The sequence below is a fragment of the Oreochromis niloticus genome, linkage group LG17 (genome assembly GCF_001858045.2).
Source record: "Oreochromis niloticus isolate F11D_XX linkage group LG17, O_niloticus_UMD_NMBU, whole genome shotgun sequence".
NCBI lineage: Eukaryota > Metazoa > Chordata > Actinopteri > Cichliformes > Cichlidae > Oreochromis > Oreochromis niloticus.
In genome coordinates, this window is record NC_031981.2 from 10,069,273 (window position 1) to 10,093,117 (window position 23,845).

Consider the following 23,845-nt stretch of genomic DNA (forward strand, 5'->3'; position numbering starts at 1 on the left):
TTCACAGTTAAAGGCCTTGAAGCAAGTTTCTTTTCTTCCTTGCTTCACTGGATAAAGAATGGAAACTCTGAAAGCCTTACCAAGCTGGGAGGTTTTTAAAAGCAGGTGATTTTATTTGCTTTCTTGCTGATATTTTCACAAACGATGCTGGTGGGTTACTTCAAAATACAAACACTGGCCACTTTGTTTAAATACTCAATCAGTCAATCAAATGGCAGCAATTTAAGGCATTTAGGGAAACATTTAGGGAAACTTTGAAATTACATTGTTGGCATTTCAGAAACTGCTGATCAACTGGGATTTTTCATCTCTTAGCTTTACAGAAATGGCCTAAAATAGATAAAAACATGCAGTGAATCGAAGTATTCTGTGACAAAATGCCTTGTTGATGTCAGAGGTCAGAGAAAAATGGCTACAACCAAAGTATGCAGAAGAGAAGATTTCTGTTGCAACATCCATGAGATTCACATCATGGATGTGCAGCCACTGTGATGCTTTTGTGTCAACATGGACCAAAATCTCTGAGGAATGTTTCCAGCATCTGGTTGAATCTGTGTAACAAAGAGTTAAAGTGGATCTGAAGGAAAAAGAAGGCCCAACCTGGCACCGGCAAGGTATAACCAATATAGTAACTGGTGAGTGTAAGTGCTAATTTGTTCCCCACAATGTTCGAGGGTTTAATGAATAATGACTAAGAAGGATGCTAGAATTAATTAATGACTGTGATTGTGGATGACAGGTACAAGAAAAGGAAGTAAAAAGTGATGTTACATTAACCTGAGATGGATAAAAGTTTAAAAAAAAACAAAAACAAAACCCTGACAAAGTGAGGATGTTTGAAGACGTCATTCGTCTGTTGGCATTTTCCTTTTACGTTGTTGTGTGTGTACGTGACTGAAAACAAATTCCTTAGCTGTGTCTCATTCAGCACTATGTGTACTACATGTGTCATGAGAGTTTGTCATTATTTGTTATCTTCTGATAAACAGCTTTAAAAAACAAAAAAAAAAACAAAAAAAAAAAAAACAGAGGACATAATGTTGACTGAGTTTATCGGGTTCTCTGGATATTTTTGTTCCTATGTGGGATATTTTCTCATTCCTACTCAAATTATTTTCATTATCTCCATTATGGAAAACTTTAAACTGGACTGGACATCATAATTACTTTCAGTAAATTAAATGACCTGTAAAAAGACCCATAATTTGACTTTAATGATGTTGGGTTTTTAGCCCTTACAGGCATCTTTCATGACAATCTTTAACTTTTATGTTATTTCTAAAAGTTATGAGCACCAAATTCCCTAGAACACACAGTTCATGCAAAGATAGCAGGCTGATGACTTTGGGATGTGAAACTATTGTTTCAAAATTCGTCTCTGCAACAGAGGGGTGTGACCAGGAAAGCACTCAAATGCCAGAATCCCACAGGGACAAGTTCAAAACTATCAGAAAAACAGAAACAGAAAACTCCTGTTCAAATATCTTTGAACAGGAGATCATCTCCCTACCCTAAAATTAAATGTAAATCAAACATATGAAATATATAGGTCACACTGACAAAGAAAAAAATAAGTTCCAGTTTCACGGCAAACAGGAAGTGTAATACCATCCCCAAAACCAAACCGCACATGCACAAACAACACATCTGAGAGAAGCCAACACCTGAGCAAAACACTTAAAAATTCAAATGTGGCCTGTGGGGTATTAACACAGCGTGTCCCTGCTGACTGGGGCAGGGAGCCCCGATGCCGTCTCAGGTGTCTGTGTTGTGTTACAGCGGGTAAAAGGGCCAAACACAAGCAGACACACAAATACTATTGTGTTTCAGCTCAGTGTCTCGCTGCTGATCGTCTTTCACAGCGAACAATAAAGCAGCAGCTCCGACTGTATACACACACACGCTCAGTCTGAAAAAGGACAAGTGGTGCCTCTGAGGGAGAGTGTCTGGCACATTTGTTTGATAGGTTACCTTCATATGGTGCTAAACACACTGATTGGTAACATTTGCTTTCCTTCCAGGAAGACGACTCTATATAGTACTAACAGGCTTATTTCAGGAGCTGTGAGTTTTGGGCTTATTCACTATCCACATTGCTTCAGATTTTAGAGAGGAACCAAAAGTGAACATCAGGCAGTCCCAGAGCCAACCTCATCAAAATGCGCTGCTAATTACTACACCCCAGAATGACTCATCATTGAGTCTGAGCAGCCTTGAAGGTGGTGAGGGTGTCAATAATAAGCTGAGGTTGGAAAAGCTGAGGAGGAGGTTCGCGATGAAAACGCGCAAAATTAAGTTCTCCAGCAACTCTTTCTAAGCTGCTCAGGTATAGCAGCAGACTGCATTTGAAGTTTTATATGCACAGCTTTTCCAAACTGTTAATGGCATAGATTGTGCTTTTTGTACTGGATATACTTTATGTAAAATAGTTCACAACTTTTCAGTCTCCAGGAAACCTCCCACTGGGAAGAGTGTTAATGTGTTACTTCAACTCATGTTTTATGTACTGTGCTTTACTTGTTTTATTTTTTAATGGTTTAATGTTAAATAATTAAAGGATAATTCCCTAACAAAAGCTCACTTGCAGAACTAACAACAAAGTAGGTCCAAAATGTTCCTAAACATTTATTGGCATTTCTAACTTTATAATGCTCATTAATAAAGAAAGGCCTCGCAGCCTTTTTATGTTAAATTAAATATGCCGTTCAATAAACTCCAAAGGACACAAACTGAGGCCAGACTATGGCCAAGTGATTAACCCTCAGTGCCAATTACTGTTTTTAATCGATGTGTGTGGTGTGTGTACTTCAAATCTACTTTGGATTTATCTACACAAGAGCCCCCAGTGAGTTTGCACTTTGCTAATAAACTGATATAAAATATTTAAAAAAAATCACATTCATTTTCTTTAATTAAACTTAAAAAAAAAACAAAAACCTCCAGCTCGTGTTTTTTCTTTTATTATTAGGTCAACAGACTGGTCAGCATCAGTTACACTATATTATACTTTCCTGTTAACAACACCTGTTTAATTATGAACGTGAGTGTGTGTGTTTTGGTGGGATACTTTTACAATGTAACCAGCTGACCCACATCACGCCTCACTGCTCTGAACCAACCACAGCAAATGTGTGCGTGCGTGTGATACTTACCCCACTGTGTGAGGGGCACTCTGCGGTGCTGAGGTGACTGGTTGAAGAACCTGAGGTGGGCAAGTCTCCTTTCTCCCGTGGACTCATGGGACCTGTAGGCGTAGACTCTGTGGTGTGTTGTGCTATGAGATTTGAAGTTCTATGTCGCAACACAAATGTTGGGCCCTCGGCCCCACTCTTCTCTCCTCCGTCCAGCTTGAAGTGCTGGACTGACCTCCAACGAAGACTGAGGTGAACTCAGCGGGGAGCGGACAGACTTGCGGATGTTGATGAAATCTGGTTGGTGAGATGGGTGACCAACCAGGAATCCACTGAGAGGGCGGGCAGGACTGCCACTTGACTTGAAGGAGACTACATTTTTTGAGGAAGACCAAGAAACAAACAAGAAAAAACAAAGTCATTTGTTTATTCTCAAATTTAAATACATAGTCATAACATGTGATCAAAACAAATCTACTTCACAACTGTTAAAATGTCCAGGATCTTTAAAAAACAACAACGTTTTTCTAAGTGGAGTTTTATTTATTCAAACATAAAATACATTTTTGTGTATTAGAGGGCCAGAAATAACAACAAAATATATGAACTTGTGTTACGAAGAGTAGCACAGATTCTTTGGCAAACTAAATGTGGACCAATGATTATGTGACAAACCCAAAGGACCATTTTAAGCAGGAAAAACCCTGAAACCACAAGTTTATAACATTAACCTAATACAATAATTCACAATAACAGTCTCCAAGTAACTGAAAAACAGAATGCAATAAGAAACAAAATATATATTATAAAATAAATACGTGATTCTGCACACACCCGTGACAGCCAGTGCATTAGTGAGGCTTCGTGTTCTGTTTTTGGCTTGGCCGCCCAGACTAAAAATATAATCAGTGGCAGCATGGCCTGAAAAGGTCACACGTTTGTGTTCTCCTGACACACAAAGTGTCCTGCAGAAATATCACCACAGCCAAACAGCTACCATTGATTACTGCATTCTCTGTCACTTCAAAAAAAGTTGGTCATGGCATCGAGGCCTTAAACTACAGCATCTACAAACACTCAAAGCCAGCTAGGCGCTGCCAAATTGCTGTCATGTTGAGTTGCTTAGCGACGAGAAGTGTCAAGGACAGAGACAAGTGTTTCACACACAGGAAACAGACACGGAGGTTCAGAACTTACAATCAATTTTCCTTCATCATTCACAAAACAAGTCACTATTTCTCAGAACAGTTCTTCGTTGGAAGGCAAATATATCACGTTGTTTAAGTTAGATAAACAGTGTGGGCTGCAAGGTTGGACGATTCAATCACAATGCAAAGAGACACTCATAATTTAGCTAAAGAACAAAATCCAGAAAGTAGTCTCATGATTTCAATAGCAGTACAGCACACTCATATTTGTATGTTTATACTGCAGCATGTTTTTAAACATTCACTGAAGCTTTAATGCTCTCTACATAATGAGAAATACAGCTGCACACACATATCACCATACTGCTCCATGATGTTTATTCACTGTGCCTCTCCAGCACACACACATTTGCTCCAGAGAGGCCAAGTTGATGTGAGCGCGCCCTCGAGCATTGGACCACTTCATTTAAACCATCTCCCTGTGCTACCAAACAAGCATTAGGGGATTCTGTACACTCATGGGTAAAAGAGGAACACAAAGCATGTGTGTACAAATACACACAAACCACTTAACGTACCATTTGTAATAGGGTGATGCAAGTATGTAGGTAAAGCAAACGTTACATACTCCCATAATTGTGGCGGAGAAGGGTAAAAGGAAGTAAGCAAAAAAACTATCCGAAGCTAAGAACAAAGAAAATCCTTAGAGCCGCAGGAAAAATGCTGAGCGTCATACCCCGTGACATTGACCAGCACGCTCTATTATACGCAGAGAAGATGATGGCGACTATTTGAGCTGAACTGAGATGACTGGCCAGTGGGCAAGTTCCCAAATCGAAGCACTTCTACATCTAAAGACTGTCCAATCAATCTCTCCCCTTTTCCTTTCAGCTTCTCCCCAATCGACCATTCGCGAAAATTACACTCTTTTCCACTCTAGTTGCACCGTTATTTTCCGTCATGATGAAAAGTTAGATTTCATGGAGGTTCCCTATTAGCTAGAAAAAAAAGGGGAATAAAGTATTCTTGAAGGGTATTTTGGCAGCTATAATAGTGGATTCCCAGGACAATAGTCTTGTTGTCTGATTGCTACACAGGCGCAAACAGCTCTCCAGATGATTCAAGTCGCAGACAAGTTTTGTTCTGTGTGGTTGTGACAAAAACAACAATATTATGAGAATAACCACAAAGTTATATATGTAACTAACACAAAAAAATAGATGTGAAAAAGCATTTCAGCGTAACAAAATAGAAAATAGGAAGGAAGCTTTATGCTGATCAAATACAATAAACATGAGGAAGTTGGTGCGTTTGTTTTTTGAGACTGGGATGTTTACATGATTGTAAGTCAAATATATTGTGATTTATGCTCAGAAAGTCTTTAATCTTTCTCCTGGTTAGTCAAATAACTTAAACAACTAGTACATTACCCCTGACAAACACCACAAACACTATTAAAAAAAAAAAAAAACCCAAACAACTCAAAGTAAACATTTTAAGCATGTGTCACGACACATATCAGGTCAGAAACAAGCTGACTGGTTATATTTTGGCTCAAGAGTTGGGAGTTCGCCTTGTAATCGAAAGGTTGCCGGTTCGAGCCCCGGCTTGGACAGTCTCGGTCGTTGTGTCCTTGGGCAAGACACTTCACCCGTTGCCTACTGGTGGTGGTCAGAGGGCCCGGTGGCGCCAGTGTCCGGCAGCCTCGCCTCTGTCAGTGCGCCCCAGGGTGGCTGTGGCTACAATGTAGCTTGCCATCACCAGTGTGTGTGAATGGGCAGATGACTGGTTGTGTAAAGCGCTTTGGGGTCCTTAGGGACTAGAAAAGCGCTATACAAATACAGGCCATTTACTATTTACCATATTGCACAAACTAATGTGAATTAAAATCACAGAGAAGTTCCATTGAAATCTGACAAATACTCTGGGAGGAGTAGAGATTCTTATGACCTGTGGACAGACAGACGATGGACGTCTGGCCACGGCATGAGCTCATCGGTCCTTCAGCCGGATGAGCTAATAGAAACAAAACTGAGATGTGCAAACCCACTCCAGACACTAACTGAAACTGAACTGAAAAAAATCATAAAATGAAATAAAAACCAATAAGAAAAATAAGAGGAAGAAGAAGAAGAAACAACAGAAAGCTTCAACTCTGTAAAGCAAAACAATAAATTTCCAGGTTTGAGAACAGACTCACTAAAAAGCTTTACAAAGTTGAGAGTCTCACATATTATTGCAACTTATAGGTAGAAAATACAGATAACCAACCATTAAAACTTATAATAAGGAACACTGGGGAAATTATTTTCACTTGTCTGTGTCCAGCTGCCTGGGAAGTCAAAGTCAAAACACAATGATTGGCACTACTTAAAGGGAAAGCCACAAGCACCACAGTTCTGACCCCCTACTGAGATAAAAAGGCACACTATCAGGGAACATGAGAGAAAGAGAGAGAGAAAAAAATTATCACTTTTAGACACCAAACCAAATGGGGCTTCCCAGGGTCTGAGCCAAAGCCCAAAGAGGTTTCATTTCTGAGAGACCAGCTGACACACAATGTCTGTCGACAGGATGTGAAATGACTTACCATCAAGATGCTTCATGCCGGGTAAATCTATGATCACAATTTTCTTGGCTCATAAAAGCCTTGTGAATGTCATGTAAACGCTTATTGTTCCCTATTAACGTCCTGCTGTGACGTCCAATAATTTTCCACACTCATCACCTATGAAACAAACCAATAACACAGAAAACTTTACCATCTGCTCTGTTCTTCTGCTAATTATAGCCACTCACAAAATGCCATCAACCTGACCCCGAGTGGTACTCGGGGAGAGACAGAGGGCTGGACAAAAAGGAGCCTGAAGGAGCCGGGTGGATGACCCGCTGGAACAACTTCAGACAACAAAGGAATTAACTGACGCTCCCACTGAAAATCTCTCCTGGAGAGCCCCTGAGTAATGCTTCCCTTTACTGAAAATAAACTCCTCTAGTGCTTTTCAACTATGCCCTAAAAAGAACTGAAAAAAAAAAATAAAACAGAGCAAGCAATCCAGAATGCATGCTGTCAGCAATATTTTAAAATATAAAGCAATCCATATTTTGAAATATTGGGTGCACCTCCTTTCATGTGCATGAGCTATAGCTTTATTGAATTATTCTGGGGGACTGTTTAGTTTTCATTTCAGGAAGTTGCACAGTATTTTGCACCATATATGTAAAGAAAAAACAAACAAACAAACAAACAAACAAACAAACAAAAAAAACCCCACCTCACTAAAACCTTAATATCAGTTAAAAAAAAAAAAAATCACTAAAAACGTATTGATATCACAACAACCTTGAGGTCACATTATTACACATTACTTTAATGATGGACACTATTGAGCTTTTAACATTGATGCTATTGATCCGACTCAGAGGTCAATATCCACAGTACAGTGAGTGCATGTATCCACTTCATGCAGGCTGTGATAACATGCTATGAGCAGGCATGTTTAAAGATTACATTACTGATGTCACTCAGTAATGTAAAAAAAACCAAAAAAAAAACCTCTGCTCTGACTTACTGCTTAAGAGTGTTTATTTTTAGTATATCATCACCGAGCACATCTTATCTGCACTGCCTGCCGCTGCATGTTCTGTCTGATGTACTAAATCCAAAGGCACCAATTTAAAATCACTTTACAAAACAGCAGACAGAAGGCTGGTTGGTTTGCTTTTATCCAGAAGTAAAGTGTTCAGATTGTCACACGGAGTTCACTGTGCCCTCCAAATCAGTATCTCCTGCTTCACATTGTGCAGTTTTGCAAGTCATTGCATTCCCTCACTAAACTCTCAAAATCAAAGGCACATGGAGGACAAACACATATTTACTCTTCTCCATCTTATAGATAATATTTTAGAACAATAGCTGGATATTTTTGGCAACATGCTTTCTTAAATATAAAGACTGATAAGACGTGTGTCAGGGGTATGAAGCCACAAGCAGTAGTCCGTCAGGAGTGAAGAAGAGGCTTCAAAAATCCAAAAATCAATCCAAGACACTAACAGCAAACCCAACAGGAACTCGGATAAAAGGGGGGAAAGAAAGCCACAGAGGAAAGAAAGACAATAAGAACAACTGAAGGCTGAGCAGAAACATCAATGCGGATTGATTTGCTCTCGATTTTTTTTATTCCTCCTGAAGGAAAAGAAGGAGTGGTGAACATCTGGCAGCGGCAGAAAGTGGAAGTATAGCGGGAGGAAAAGCGAAAAAGCAGAATTACCCATTTCTGTTTCTTAAAACGTGCACTGACAACGATTTTAGGTCGACAGGACGATCGCTCATGATGGCTGTGACCATTTTTGCTCTAAATCACCGTTGCCACAATTATCGTATGTAAAAATAAAGCTGGGCAGTATTACAAAAATAATATCTCATCATGATAAATAGATACAAAACAGATCAAATGGCTCATGCTTAAAATGTCTATTTTTTACTCCTATGTGGAGCTGTGCTGTTAAATTTCATTTAAACACATGAATCCAAATAGTTCTACTGAGGTTATATTAACCATGTCTTATATTTCCATCAAGGAAAGATCATTTCACAATAATGACCGTTATCATTTTATTGCCAAGCAATATGTACAAATGACCTGTAATAGAGGACATAGGTGTGGTGGGTGCCTTAATGTCTGCTCCAGATAGCCGAGGGAAAAAAAAAATGTGAGGAACTTCATTACAGGTGAAAGCAGTGGACAGAAGCAGGTGAAAACCTCACTTCTGCAAAATAAAGCAGAAAGAGAGAATAGAGAGACGCAAGAAATAAATCTGAGTGAAGGGCAGAAAGTATGACTCATTAAATCTGCTTTGCAGCATCATCTGCTTGGCAGACAGGCAACTATGCCTGTGGACTGCATCAATGTGTGGGTGTTTGTGTAATGACACACAGTTGTAGGTCATAGACTAGTGCAAATTAAACAGAGTTTGCTTTACTTTCATTTAGTGAAAAGCAAATGTAGGACAAAGGTCAGAATAGTACAAGCAGTGTTGCTCTTCCTGCTGCAGAAATTTAAAAAAAAAACAACAACAACAAAAACAAAACTGTGTTCAAACACAGAGACAGGTAACCGTTTCAAAATTCAGAGAGAGACCAGGAAAAGATGTCTTTTTTCCTGCTCCCCCTTTGGTGCAAAAATTTTCTCTTGTATTGACAGATTATGAGTTTATATATTATTATTGGTTCTGTTATTATTAAAATAATTTACAGATTCAACATTTGTGTGTCTGCGGTAGTCCTATGCCATGTTACTGGCATTTAGTAGTGCTTTACCTTGCAAATATTTTGGGAGATAATACATATCCACTTAACACGCTGTAACAAAATGTAACCAACTAAAATATCAAAATCATGATAAACCAATATCCAACCAGTGCCTGGGTTGGGTATCAGTGGGTAACATAGGATAGAAGCAGAAAAAGTAGTCTAAAGGTTTTTCTACCAATTGACACGACTGAAGAGCTCTAATCATGACGCATCCTCCATCAGCCTCCTTCACTTTGTCACTGTGGTACAGCAGCTGTTGTGAATCTTTCATTGCACTTACTGTAACATAAGGTGTTTTCATCAAATCAATTCGTATTAATTTACTTCAACGGTCTCTTGCGTGTGACTCACAGTGAAACTGAGAGGAAAAGGAGGAACCAGCTTGACTGGGAGGGACAGCAATATGCCACAGAGGCTTGCAAAAACTAGAGCAAATGATTGTGGTAAATTTTTTTTTTTTTTTTTTTTAAACTTGGCAATCTTTAACTCAAGCCTATGTTGAACATATTTTTGCACTGTTTTTCCCCATTTACTATTCTTTTTCCTTCTAAGTTGAGATGGGATAATGTCTGAAGTCTGATTCTTAGATTGGTATTCTGTAAAAGGAGACACTCAAATCTACTTTAATGGTGTTGTATTGCAACCGGAAAACTTTAATAACTGCGTCCCTGCTTTATCTCTACAAGTAGTGATTGTTAAGTTGTGAATGTTGTCAGAAGGAAGTACATGTTAAAGGAACAAAAGTCAAGCTGCTTGAGTCGCTTTTTAGTCACCTTCTAGACTGCTACTTAATCAACATAACACATTTTTTTTTAACCAAAGCAATAACACACATTTAGCATGACACAGGCCTAAAGCAGGGATCATCGAAGTAAAAGAATCTACCCAATGTTGCTTAATATCCAGCCTGGGCATGACACTCAATTTTTTCATGACCTCCTGCCACATTTTTTCAAGTCAGTCAGCAAGTTTCAGTGTGTCAAACAGGTTGCACAAGTTTGTCTGTCTTATGTCAAGCAAAACAGGTTTACACAGATCTGAATTTTCTCCCCTCTTGTAAATATACACATAATGTACAAGTTTTAACACAAAATAAAGGTTAAGTGAAACAAATAAGTAGACTTATTGAGCATCTAAACTTGCTAAGTCTATATCAAAGCACATTAGCAGACTTTCTTAATGTAAAAATGTAAAAAGAGCCAATGAACAAAAAGTAGGTCACAGTATGTTTACATAAGGACTGTTATTTAATACTGCCATTTAGATCTTCTATGTCAGCTTTTTTTAAAATAACTGATTTAAATGGAGATTAAAACAGACACTGGCCTCTGATACGGAATGTAAGCTCTTTTGAAATTGACATAAATTTAAAAGCCACAAACTTGTTGCATAAGATACAAACTGTGCAACAACACCCTGCTCAGTGACCTTTCAACAACATGATGAACCTTACTACAGACCTGCTGTCATGTTTTGTCAGATTTTGACTGTCTCCTTTCACTATGCATATATCAGTACCAATCAAAACAAACAAAAACAAAAAAAGATCTTTGCCTTGGAAAGTCAGGGCGATTGTGAGATAACAGTGATTGCAGTTAGGTTTATGTGGGAGTATTTTAATTAGTGCAGGATAGGGCTGGGCTATATCATACCGTTCACAGTAATACCGGTGTAATTTTGGGCCATGACAGGAAAATGAAATATCGCGATTGAATATGGGTAAAACACGCATGCGCAGTGCCTTTGTTTACATACGCACATGGCGGCGACACAGAATGAGAAGAGCGAAAGCGGATCGTTGAATGAAACGGATGAACCAGAACTGTTTTGTAAAAATGCTGCAACTTCAGTGGTGTGGAACTGGTTTAGCTTTCGTCCGTCAGATATACAAAAAAGCACTATTTTTGGTAGCGCATGCCAGCGGGCCGTCGTTATTACCGTGTTGTTTGGAAAATACGACACACTTAAAATCAATCCTTTGATTTTTCTGAAAATCGACAGTGCCCCTTATAATCCCGTGTGCCTTATGTATGAATTCTGGTTGTGTTTACTGACCTCGAAACAATTTTATGTGGTAGACGGCGCTCGAAAATCTGTCAAATGTTTTAGTACGACTTTGCTAAGCTACGAACCCGCACCGCTTGATGGATTGTCGGAGCATTACGGCTATCGTAGGCAGGCGCCTCGCGGAGTGATACGTACTGTGCTTCAACATAATATTACCGTATTGTGTGTGTATAACCTCTTTTCAAGCTTTGTGGATATTATACATGGTTATGCTGAGGATATGTCGGCCAGTTTCCACTGGAAATGCCTTTTGGTTAAACTGTCAGCAAGGAATTTGCACTGTTACATTTTTATATAACTTTAATGCACATAGAAACAGCTGCTTGTTTAAGTGAAAATACATTATTAGTGCAAAAAACCCCATCAAAGTTGTGGAGTTGTAAAGTATTTTGTCTAGTGTCAATTATATCGTCAGTTATATCGTTATCGCAAATTTTCAAATGTATATCGTGATAAATATTTTTGGTCATATCGCCCTGCTCTAGTGCAGGAATTTTCCATTGTTGGTGAAGACTCTTGTCTCATTAAACTGTCAATATCTTAAGCCCCTGACCTTGTTTATGCAGACACTGAGAAAAATGGTATTGACGTCAATACCTTACATCTATTTTTTGCTTTCTGAGCACCATTGGTTCTGTTCCTACAAAGCAATTATTCTTGTGCATTTATCAGCTATGTTTGAGAAAGTTAAACTTAGGTAACGTCCTACGCAGTTTAATGCTGTCCTCAAAACTGCATTTACCTAATTGCGCTTTATAACATGTGCATGTTCTTACACGCATCGAACAAGCCACTCTTTGTATGTGTAGCAGTCTCGTAGGGATTTAAGCCTGATGTTTAGAGACCACATGGCTGCCTTTACTGTTCTCGGGGACTATATGGCTCCTCTGAGACATGCTTAACCAATATAAATTTAACCAACCTATACACACCCTCCGACACTCTTTCTCCACACACCTAATGTTAAGAGATTGGATAGAGTGAATAAGTGTTTGCTTTTACCTACTTGCAGCTTCACACGGGTGGGGTCAGCTTCTGGAGTAAATTAGCACACGTCAGACTACTTGACAGCCAGTTTAGCATGTTTTTCTACATCAAACACAATCCCAGTAACTTGTGTTCTAAAACAGCTGCTGAGCATGTCTCCACTGGTGACCTGACAAGTCCTGATGAAACAGTGACTTTCTGATGCAGGAGTCTTATGATGGAAAGCTAAACAAAGGCAACCAGTGTGATGTAATCTACACACACACACACACACACTTTTGTTCTCAGCTTTGCAGCACACAGACAGTACAGTTACCCCCCAGGCTTGACAGACATGGTTGTAGGTGAATATACCGTGCCACAGTTTTTGCTCAAATAGTCACCTCCCTCCCTAAAAAGATATATATATTAAAGGTATTATAAAATGACATTTACTGAGGACAGCACGCGCCAAAACATTTTCACTAACCAATAATGCATTGACCTGATTACCAAAGGAGAACCCTGTGGTCAGACCAGTAAACACAGACAAGTTGTGCTATAAACTGGTGGGCTACAACTGGGTCCAGGCACCAGACGCCATGCTGGTTTCATTGTAATACTCTTAATAACCTTCAAATGATGCAGTCTAAAGGGGAAATCTTCTCTATAGCTGAAGAGCTCATCACCTGTGATTTGTGTGGAAGTAATTCAATACACTGAAAGGGTTTGGAGCCCCTGCTCCAGATGGAGAAAATAATATGAAACAGCAACATGGTTCTGCCTGTTACTTTCTGAGTCGCCGACAAATGATGAAGGCTAAAATACTGAACACGATACAGAAAATCACTTAACAAACTGTCCTTGAAATTACATAAACATCTCAAGGCCCAAAGTAAACAATACCGAGACCACATCCTGAGCAAATTACTAGTGGAGGAAAAATATCAGAAGATAAAGCTTTTAGTCTCTAACCAGAACCAAAGAAAAAAGCCCATAACCCATCAACCATTTGAGCACTGAACGGACCACATCAAGGTCACTGTAATGCTGGCTCTGCTGGAGAAACAGCACAACCAAATGAAGTGGTTTTCAAACACTAGGTGGCAATCTAAAAGTAGGTCAAATGAACAGAAAGGAGGACCCGAAAATGAAAGAGGGAACCTAAAGCCGCTAAACACACACTCCTCATTCTGTGTCATGTGGCGCAGACTGGATAAAACACAAGTTTACTTTTTGTTTTCTAAGGATTACAGTAAGATATTTTAATGGGAAGTCAAGCAATAAAGTTGACTGATTAGCTCAGGTTATGTTTTTTTGTAATTAAAAATCTTTTTTAGATTCTGCAACGTGTTCTTTACACAAGGCATGTGTATGAAGATAACTAAAAGCTTTAAAAATAATAGTTCTCCATCATTCAAAATTACCACTGCTGGTTTCTTTCAGAACACTCGCCATTTTATCCAATGAAATGTCAAAAAGACTTGTTTTTGGGGGGTTTTGTGACTCATAGAAAATATCACAAATAAAGATATGAGAGAGTAGAAGGAGCACACTTTTAGCACTGCTGATTATTCAAGTGATTCTTTCCTAATTTACTTTCTGTAGATCTACTAATCAATTAATTGTTTTGGTTATACACAATTGAACTTTACGACTGAAATTAGTTTTACTGCAAATCTAGTGACTCATCTACTAGTATTCAAAGTACAAACTCACACACATGCAGACACATTTTAACATAGTTTACACTGTTTAGAGTACAAGCTGGGAGTATTGTGTGTCTCTCCAGGCCTATTTAGGCAACAACATTTGAACAAACCATTTTAAACAAAGGCCTGTGTTTTTTTGTTTTGTTTGGCACACAACAACACAAACAGAGACAAACACACACACCCCTGTTGTGCATGAAAAAGAAAAAAAAAGGACTAAAGAGAAGGGAAACATAAGAGAAAGAGAGAGCAGCTACTCTGTGTTATGATCAATCAACTTAGCAATGACAGATCTCTACTATTCTTAGAAGCTATGTTTAGCTGCTCTCCTGCCTGGCACGCTGTCAAAGGCTGACTTCATTATACATTAAGTTCTCCAGAGAGTTGAACTTCCTGTAGAAATATGACGTATTGCTCAATAACCATGTCTAGCTGGGGTGGTACACACATAACCTAAGCAACAGATTCAGTTTTTCTATAACAGCAAATCAATATCCTCCAACGGGAAATTACTACAAATTTCCTGCAAAGATGACTCATAATGATATAAAAAACATATCTCAGATACATTAATGTGATAAACTTATGGCATGGTCCTTTGAAAACCCTGCTCTATGCACAACTTGACTTTTCTACAGGGCATGGACTTTATGTAAAACCCAATGCATGCATCTGCTTTGCATCCTTGTCTGGATTTTCAAAAAGAAGACACATACAGGTACTTGAGACTTGAGAATTGAAGTAGGTAGTGTGGCTGTATGTAATTCTGTTTACAGGCAACAGTTTTAAGTTTCTTTCTGGTGCTGTTAAGGTCAACAAAAGCTAAACTTGAACTTGGAAATAATGACAGAGCAAAGTAAGGGTGGGGCCCTACTGGAAAGCCAAGAATAAAAGAAAGTCAAACATAAAGAAATGCATAAAATATCAAATAAAAAAAAAAGATGCTCCATGAAATATCCATAAGCTAATCTCAATTTAGGGCAGAGCTGGAAGTGTTTCTGTGCATATAAAGTTTGGATTCAGGACAAATATGTTATAAGCTACCCCAGCCAATAAAAAATGTATGAGATGACTTCATGTTTTGTGGCAAACCGAACTGTTAAAATACTGAAATGGGATGGGCATTCATATAATATTCAGCTAAAAGGAAATATTAGGTAGCATAACAATCCAAAGAGTACATACAGAAGGGTGAGGAATTAGCGGAAGAACACAACTAAGTGCCTTCATAGGGTGTTCAGCGAAAATAAAAAGTGTCTTTGTGCTGTTTCTACAAGTTTCCAGACAACTTCTAAAGGGATGTCCAGAAGATATTCTTCTATAGAGTGTGTTGTACAAGATGTCCAAAATCTCCCACAGGTTTTATTGAGATTGAGATCTCCTGACTTACAGTTTGCTAATCAGGGTCAGCACCCGGGCAGATGGATTGAGTGGGCAACAAACTTTAACACGGGGTACTGTGTTAAAGTTTTAAGTGAGATCATGCTTGAAAAACAATCTCACAAGCTGATGATGGGCTTTTTTAGTTCCAAAGAGGCATACATAAGGCATCATGGGCCCATGTGCTCCAAAATCAGCATTCTCCTCCTCTCTGATTGGTGCAAATGCTCTTAACTAATATTAACCCAATAATTAACACAGGCTTGGTTGTTACTACAATAACTTGTAGGCATTCACGACTTTTATTACCAAATATCATAATTTACTTACAGTTGTAAATGTACAGAACCATTTTGACCATTTTGAACCAACCTTCAGTATTGTCTCCTGGTGATGAGTGTCATAATGCAACAATCATATTTCCATGAAGTATTTTTTAATGAATGTTAGCAGATAAGATGAATCAACTATTCCTCACACATGAAAGAAGTGACTATAGCTTTCTGGAAAAAAAAAGTTAAAGGTCACACTGACTTACATAGTCAGTGTGACCATGTAGGTGACTGACCATGTAGAGTCAGTCACCTCTTTTAGGATTGATAACAGGAGCTCAGCTTACACCTTTTTTAAAAATAGGAATACAATTTGTTTATGAAATAACGTGAATGTTTTGAGCTAAAGAATCAGAAAAAAATATGACGGCATTTCCAGGCAGTTTTTCAGATTTAACAAGTCATCAAAGACTAACAAAGAAAGAGGGTGGAGAGCACAGTATGCATTTAAGATGAACAAAACTGACTCAACAAAAGACTGTCAAGTGATTAAATGAATCAGCCTAAACAGCAGCTTCCCGCTTCTTTTCTTTTAGATGACAAGCTTCAAATACACTGAAGAGCCACTCAGAGTAAACTCACAGTACCCGGAGTCAACACAACACTGGAGAGCAAGCAAGACAAAGAAACCCAAAACTCCAGCTGCACTACGTTTTTGTTGACAGCGACAATTCGTTTACTTCTACTACAAGACATACACCAAGATGCGTTTTTTATTTATATAACATTACGTTGACGAAAAAAAATATTTCTTACGTTTCACACGAGCTGTAATAAGAAGCAGACTGCTGCTCAGCGACAGGCGATGATGGTTTGTTTACACCGAGCTAGCGAGCTGGCTAGTCCGCTAACAAGAGCTGACACCTCCGAAAGAAGCCAGATAACTCTTTAAGAAAGCTTCTTTTTGTTTTGACAGCCTCCCAGATCCACCTATCTGCCTCCAAATATGCCAAATATGCTCTCACAAGAATAAAAATGACTTGGAAAAAGAAAGCAAAGCTGTGCTTTCTAGCTGGCTAGCAGACTATGCTGTTGTTTTGACAGCCCAGAATTAGCTGAATAGCAAAGCTGCTAGCTGGCAGGTTACATTCAGGGTGGCGCTAACGTTACGCCAGGAAAGTCTGAGATGAAATAAAACAGCTCTAAACAAGACAGAACAACAACAATAAGAATTAACAGAGACAAATGAGAATTATAGTATTCACCTGCTCCGGATGACCTGGTCTGTCCGTGGTCTGGCTGTAGATACTACAGCTGACAGAGAGTTGTGGTAGGTACTCTGCTCCTCTCCACTATCAGCGGCTCCTCACAGTCTCTGGACCAGACTGGACCCAGAAACGACGGGGAAGCAGGCATTCACTGAGTGACGCAGCTCGCATGAGCTCGCATGAGCCAATCACATCGCACTTTATGAGAACTGACCAATCAGAGACTATCAGGAACAGAAAGGTACATTCCATAAACGAAGAAGCGTTTTTGTAGTTTTTATTCATAGACCGAGTTTATAACCGTAAATGATCAAAAATTATAACCATATTCCGCACTTGAGACGAATATATGTTATAGTTAGTTTTATATAAAGTGATCTAGGTATCTGTACACTACAGTGTCCTTCAATGCCCTAAACCAGCAGTTTAACTTTGCCAAAACTTATTTTGCAAGCAGCTGCCATGTGGAAATTGAGCAATCACCTGCCAAACCACATTAGCTAAACAATCCAGTATTTGTGTATTTGGTCTGCAACTAATCATTAACTAAAATATTGATTAAGCTATCAAGTATTTTCGAGGCATCATTTTGTTTATTTTATGAAAGTGTCAGTCTCTGATCTAAAACAAAAAAATGTTTACATGCGAGTTTCTTTGGTTTGTTTTTGCAGATTATAGGACTTAAACAGTGCATTACTGATCACAGTTGCTAACAACAGGCAAATTATTATGTTGCTATGCCAATAAACTGTTCAGTTATTGGTTGTCTCTTCTGTTACACCAACTCTCTGCATCTCCAGCATCCATGAATCTTCTCTGTGCTCTTTTTCTTTCTTTCTTTTTGCCTGTAAGCTTCATATTCAACATCCTTTGACCTCCTCTGCACATGTCCAAACCATCTAAGTCATGCCTCTCTAACTATGCCTCCAAAATGCTCAAGCCAAGCTGTTCCTCTGGTATACTCTTTTCTAACCTTGTCCTTCCTGATCACTCATGATGAAAATCTTAACATTTTCAGCTCCATCTCTTTTCTTTTTGTTAGTGCCACTGTCTCTAAAGCATATATCATAGTAGGTCTCACTACCATCTAATAAACATTCCCTTTAACTCTTGCTGCTATCCTTCTGTCACAAATCCCTCCTGACACCTGCTTCACCCTGCATGTATTCACTTCTTCACCTCTCTTGTGCACTGTCTGGTATTTAAACTCACCTTTCTTGCATCTTCACTGTACACCTGTCTCCTTCTCATTCACACACATGTATTATGTCTTGCTTCTATTGTATTTCATTTATCTTCTCTCCAGAGCATACCTATACATCCTCGTGCTGTCTTCCACCTCCTCCCTCCTCTCACTGTAGATCACAGTGTCATCCTAGCCATCATGGTCCAGTGATGCTCATGTCTGACCTCATCTGTCAACATGCCCATCACTATGGTATTAATCAAGGTATTTTTTTCTACAGCTATTATAACATGATTGTTAGCAATGTTCACTGACGTGCTGATGAGAATTAGAGGACTGCTCGACTAACTGTTCTCAACGCTCTCTGCCCCGAGATCACTGGATGTGCTGCAATTGTGGCTGATTCTGTGGAAATGGATTATGCAAGGCTCTGGTAGCTGAGTGTGGGCCAACACGGGGTGGTTCACAGTGTCATTGAACTGCTTAATTAAGTTCACAGTACCATTTCAATTCAGTTTAGTTCAGGTTTATTTAAATTGCGACAAATCACAACAGCAGTCACCTCAAGGCATTTTTTATGATTAGGTAAAGACCGTACAACAATCCAACAACCTACTGAGAGCAAGCACTTTGCAAAGCTGGCATTTAACAGGAAAAACCCTCAAGCAGAACCAGGCTCAGAGGTTCTGCTGGAACCACGTGTTTAACAACAGATATTGTCTTACTTTTAAGAAATATTATTTGGAAGGAGTGACTTGGCTCTGAAAACACTAAAATCTTATATCCACTGCTGCGCTGATACAGATAATCTCTGTGCCAGGCAATGCATGACGTTACCTCAGAACTTTGACCTGATTATATCTGTGTGCTTCTGTTGCAATTGGGATATCTTATCACTAAAGTTTTATTTTCTTTGAATTAGTGCACTGGATTGACTGGACTCTATATAGATTACAAAGAGACACATAAAACAAGGATGCTGCGTGTTACAAAAATAAGTACAGTTAAATTAAAAAAAAGAGAAAAGAATTGGATTCATTTGCAAAACAAAGAAGTTGGTAATATTGACAGGATCTCATATAACTTGAAAATTATAATTTTATATATCTTTACCGAGGTTTTAGAACTTTTGCTGATGATAAAAAATGTTTTTAAGCAAATCAGTTTATCTCAGCGACCATCACAGATTTCATATCTTCTCACAAAGATTTCTAGTTTACTTTGCAGTGTAACTGATATTTCTTCAAATGCCAAGGACTTAGAGCACATGAGTACATAATGTCACTTTAACCTTGTGTACTGATACCAAAACTGATAATTTTCCTCTTTTTAAAAGCACATTACAAAGTGTGCTCAGTTTCTCTGCTGGGAAATACAGCAGACAAACTACACAATGGAAATAGTTTTCAGCGTCGCACTTTAAATGTTTACGTGCAAAAATAAAGTTTGGGAACTGATGCTCGTGAGGAAATTATCTAAACATTTGCTTATAAAACAGCTTTTCAGCTCCACAGCTCTCCAATGAACTCACAGCCGTATGGTCATGCAGGATACCGCAACATGTTTGCATAACCTTGATTACTGTTGCACCATGTTCTCGTTGCTAATCCAGCATTTAAAGCTTTTTTTGTTGCTCTGTGTTATTTTGGAGTTTGTGGCCATTTAACAAGTGGAGAAACACAGAAGACTTGCCTCCTTTATTAAAGCCAGGAAAATGGTTTTACTTGGCTAAATAATGAAATCATAATGATTAAATGTTTCATGAACATTTGAGCATTTACAAGTCTAATCGGTGCACAGTAAACCTGATCGTGTAAAAGTAGAAAATTAAGAAATGCGGGGGAGAAACTGACTCGATTCCTCTCAAACAACTCATTGTTTACATCACATTATAAGTAACTTTCCATTAGCTATCAGTGCAGAATTTAATAGGCGTGCGTTACAGCGTTTCATCAACTGTTGCTGGGATCCAGGTATCCACAACAGGACACAACACACCTGAACACACCTAAAATCAGATTCACACCTGTGTTTTCTTCTTTGCTAAGGTAAGTGTCACTCAGAGTCATTTTCTTTTGGATCACACTGCCAACTACGGTTTAAATGGTTAAAAATTATCTTTAAGAGAGCAGCATATTAAAATTGCAAATTGGGTGACTGTTAGTGATAGAAATGTTTAGCTGTAATTAAGAATAAACTCATCTCCACAGGTACAAATAAAGCAATAGAAAGCTTTATTTTAGCAAGCGTCCTTGAACACCCACTATAAACAATGCAAGATCACCTCTATGGAAAAACAGGCATTAAAGAAGCAGTCACAACCCCCCCCGTATGGTCACTTACACGTGTCCTCGCAGGGTTTACAGAAGAATAGAACACCTGATGTTAACTGTGTAACACCCACCACACCTGTTAAGGTTACCGCACCTCTCATTCTCTCCTTCACAGGCCAGGGCAAGTTTTAATTACTAACTAATGTAGCTTTCAGTTAAGCAAAGTTGCCAAGCCAGACAAGAAGACTATGCATTGCTAATTTTTTTGTTCCTTAGGTGTAGGCTGGTAGGTCTGAATACTGAATCTGTTTTGGCATAACACTTGAAAAGGCCCTGAATAATTAACAAGACTGGCTTAACTCGATGTTAGTATATACTCGTGATGCCTGGTTGCTTTATGTTTGGCGTCACTCTTCATTAATAAATATGTTGGTTTCTTACATCTTTCCTCATTGTGCAGTGTTTTTTTAACATGGAAAAGCATTTTGTGTAATTACAAACAGTGCGATAAAGGTCAACAAAGACGAAAGAAGTTGTTGCTGTATTGATGTGGGAACTGACCATACATGGTTTTTCCACATCTACAGAAGATTAGATATTCTGGTTCATTGGGACTCAGTGATCCGTTCTGCTGCGGCCAAATCTTGCAGAAAGCATATGGTTGAATGAGCTTATGGATAAGTGTCTGAGCATCTGTGGTTAACTTGGTCTTTGAGCTCCGAAAAAGACACAAACAGAGCAGGCTTTTGAGTTACTTTGCGCATGTGTGTTTGTCTGAAAAAGTGGGGTTGTGTCTCTCCTTCAGTTCAGCTAATCCAGATCAGAGAGTTTGCATATAGATCTCTTTAACCACAACAGCTGCTGGATAATCTATAAACACCACGTGTGACATCCCCATGTGTAGTTTGCTTCTGGCATAATGTACAGCCTCAGTAAAATGATGAAAAGCAGCTTTGTCTCGATGCTAAATACAGTAACTAAAAAAAAGCGCAGCTGAATACCAATGACATTATAACACTTCATCACCATGACTCACTATGGTTTGTACAAAGAACAACATGTTCTGCATATTTAAATGCATCAGATTTGTTGTAGTTCAAAGCTATTTGCTGGTTTTTTTTTTCTTCCATAATGGAGGATTTCTGCCTCTTGGGCTGCTTCTCGCTGGAGTAACCAGAGCTTCCAACTCCTTCTCCAACATGTGGGGAGGACAGGTTGTACAGGAAATTAGATCATTGCTCAATGTCAAAACACCTCAGAGAAAGGAGACAAATGTTAAGATGTTATGATAAATTGTGTGAGTCATTGTCATAGCAATGTAGTCCAAGTGCATAAGAAAGAAAAGATGCTGTTAAACTGGTTAGGCTAAACATTAACAAGCTGGCAGTCAGACGCCAAGAGGTCCTCCTAGAGGACCTCTTGGCGTCTCATTAATGGTGTTCCTGACCGGTTTGCAAACATTTTCTAGTCAACAAAACATCCTTAAGTCAGACAGTTTGGCATCCGTACTCTTCTGAACTGTTTTTGTAAATATAACCAGCAATATTCTCACGAGAAGGCCTCATCAAAGAAAGGAAGAATTACTCGCTGTTGGTTGTTTGTTTCAGAGATTTCAACTTACACAACAGCAGATGGCTGTCAGGTAAAAAGGATTAGACCCACCATCAGGTTACACTTTCACTCTTCTAATCTCCATTAAATGCACACATATGCCGATGTGCCACAACATTAAAACCACCTGCCTAAAACGGTGAAGGGGCCAACATGCCACCGAAACAACAACCTTGTGTCCAGTACTGAGATACTGAGAGCAGACCTGCTGCTTCCTGTGGGTCCCCTAAGGATTTGCCTCGTTTAATTACACACCAATGATTTTTTTTATGTGATTAGGATCTGCAGAGCTTTGGTGCTGCCTCGTTTTGTAGTTTTGCCTGGCTGAAGAAGGCCAATTCTGCCATGGAGCTGGTTTTAATATTGTAGCTGATAGGTATGGATTTATAGATACACAACCAACACGTGCACACTGAAATTATCATACTACCTTACCAGCAAGTGCAGATTGTCTACAAAACTAGGTGAGGAGGATTACACAGGGACAGTGCTGTAGGTCGGTCATGGTGCTCTGGTCAGTAGTCTAATCCAATTACTCGTGAGCAGCTAAAAGTAATGGGATTGTTAGTAAGGTCACCGTACAGACCTGCTTAACCGTGACTGTGCACTTGACATTCAGCTTTGAGCAAATTCTGCTGGGATATTTTACAGTTGCAGATACATGATGAAGCCATTCTGCTGGTTCCATAAAGAGGCTGTGGGAGAATCCAGCCTCGATGATTTAGATATAAAAGAGCAGAAGAAGAGTCCAGGACTGGACAAGCTGTTTGGCCATCTGATGGGATCAAAGGTCTCAAGGAGGTGTGAGGAAATGAAGAAAACGGAAGAATTAATAAGCGAGCATGAGGGTGGGAATGGATGTTTGTATCTGTGTGTGCCTGTATGTCTGTGTCTATATGTCAGGTTGGGTATCAGACGCCACCTCTCTGGGGACATCTCAGGCCCTCCAAGGTTTGGAGGCCTATCTCCCCCCACCACTTCCCCTGCCGGTGGTGGACGCCCTCAGACATCGGTGCGTTGGCGGTTCTCTGTGTCCGGGGGTGGGCGCCCAGGTACACACCGGCTCACTCCTTGGCGGCTGCTTATCGGGGCCTGGAGCCTGGGGCTCGCTCGGGCCACTTCGGAGGCGGGGTGCCCTCGGCCTCTCGGCCCGGGGCTCGGTCACTCAGGCACAGCTGGCTGCCGGCGGAGCTCACGGGCACGTCACTGCAACCCCCTTGGCTTCTGCTCCGCGGCTGCTGAGTGACCCCTCATCTGGGACTCTCCTCAGCTCTTTCTGGGATAGTGACGCGGCTGCCCCTCTGTTGGTCTTCCTTGGTCTCTTGTGTTCTGGGGGCCTCTGGATGTCTGGAGTTTTGATCTCCTCCATACCTACTTCATGCCCTGGAGGACGGGGCAGTGGCCCCCCACACCCTCTAGCAGATCATTACATGAAGGAACCTTTTAAAAACAAGCGCGTTCATGCTCACAGGTGTACACACAGGTGATCACACACAAACTACACCCTTTTTGGCTCT

General features: G+C 39.6%; 1 protein-coding gene across 3 annotated transcripts in view; it reads right to left on the reverse strand.

The window, feature by feature from the left end:
• The window catches only part of LOC100698750 (adiponectin receptor protein 2), a 29,840-nt gene extending 11,036 nt beyond the window's left edge, over window positions 1–18,804 (reverse strand). The window contains exons 1-3 of one of the 3 annotated variants that reach the window (XM_019346838.2): window positions 18,572–18,804; window positions 17,256–17,482; window positions 3,153–3,503 (exon numbers count right to left, since the gene is read on the reverse strand). In XM_019346838.2, coding sequence (XP_019202383.1) covers window positions 3,153–3,239 — 87 coding nt within the window. In that variant the 5' untranslated portion in view covers window positions 3,240–3,503; window positions 17,256–17,482; window positions 18,572–18,804. The remainder of the gene's footprint in view (window positions 1–3,152; window positions 3,504–17,255; window positions 17,483–18,571) is intronic. The other 2 variants (XM_025899627.1, XM_025899629.1) reach the window with 2 other exon arrangements.
• Window positions 18,805–23,845: the final 5,041 nt, after the last annotated feature.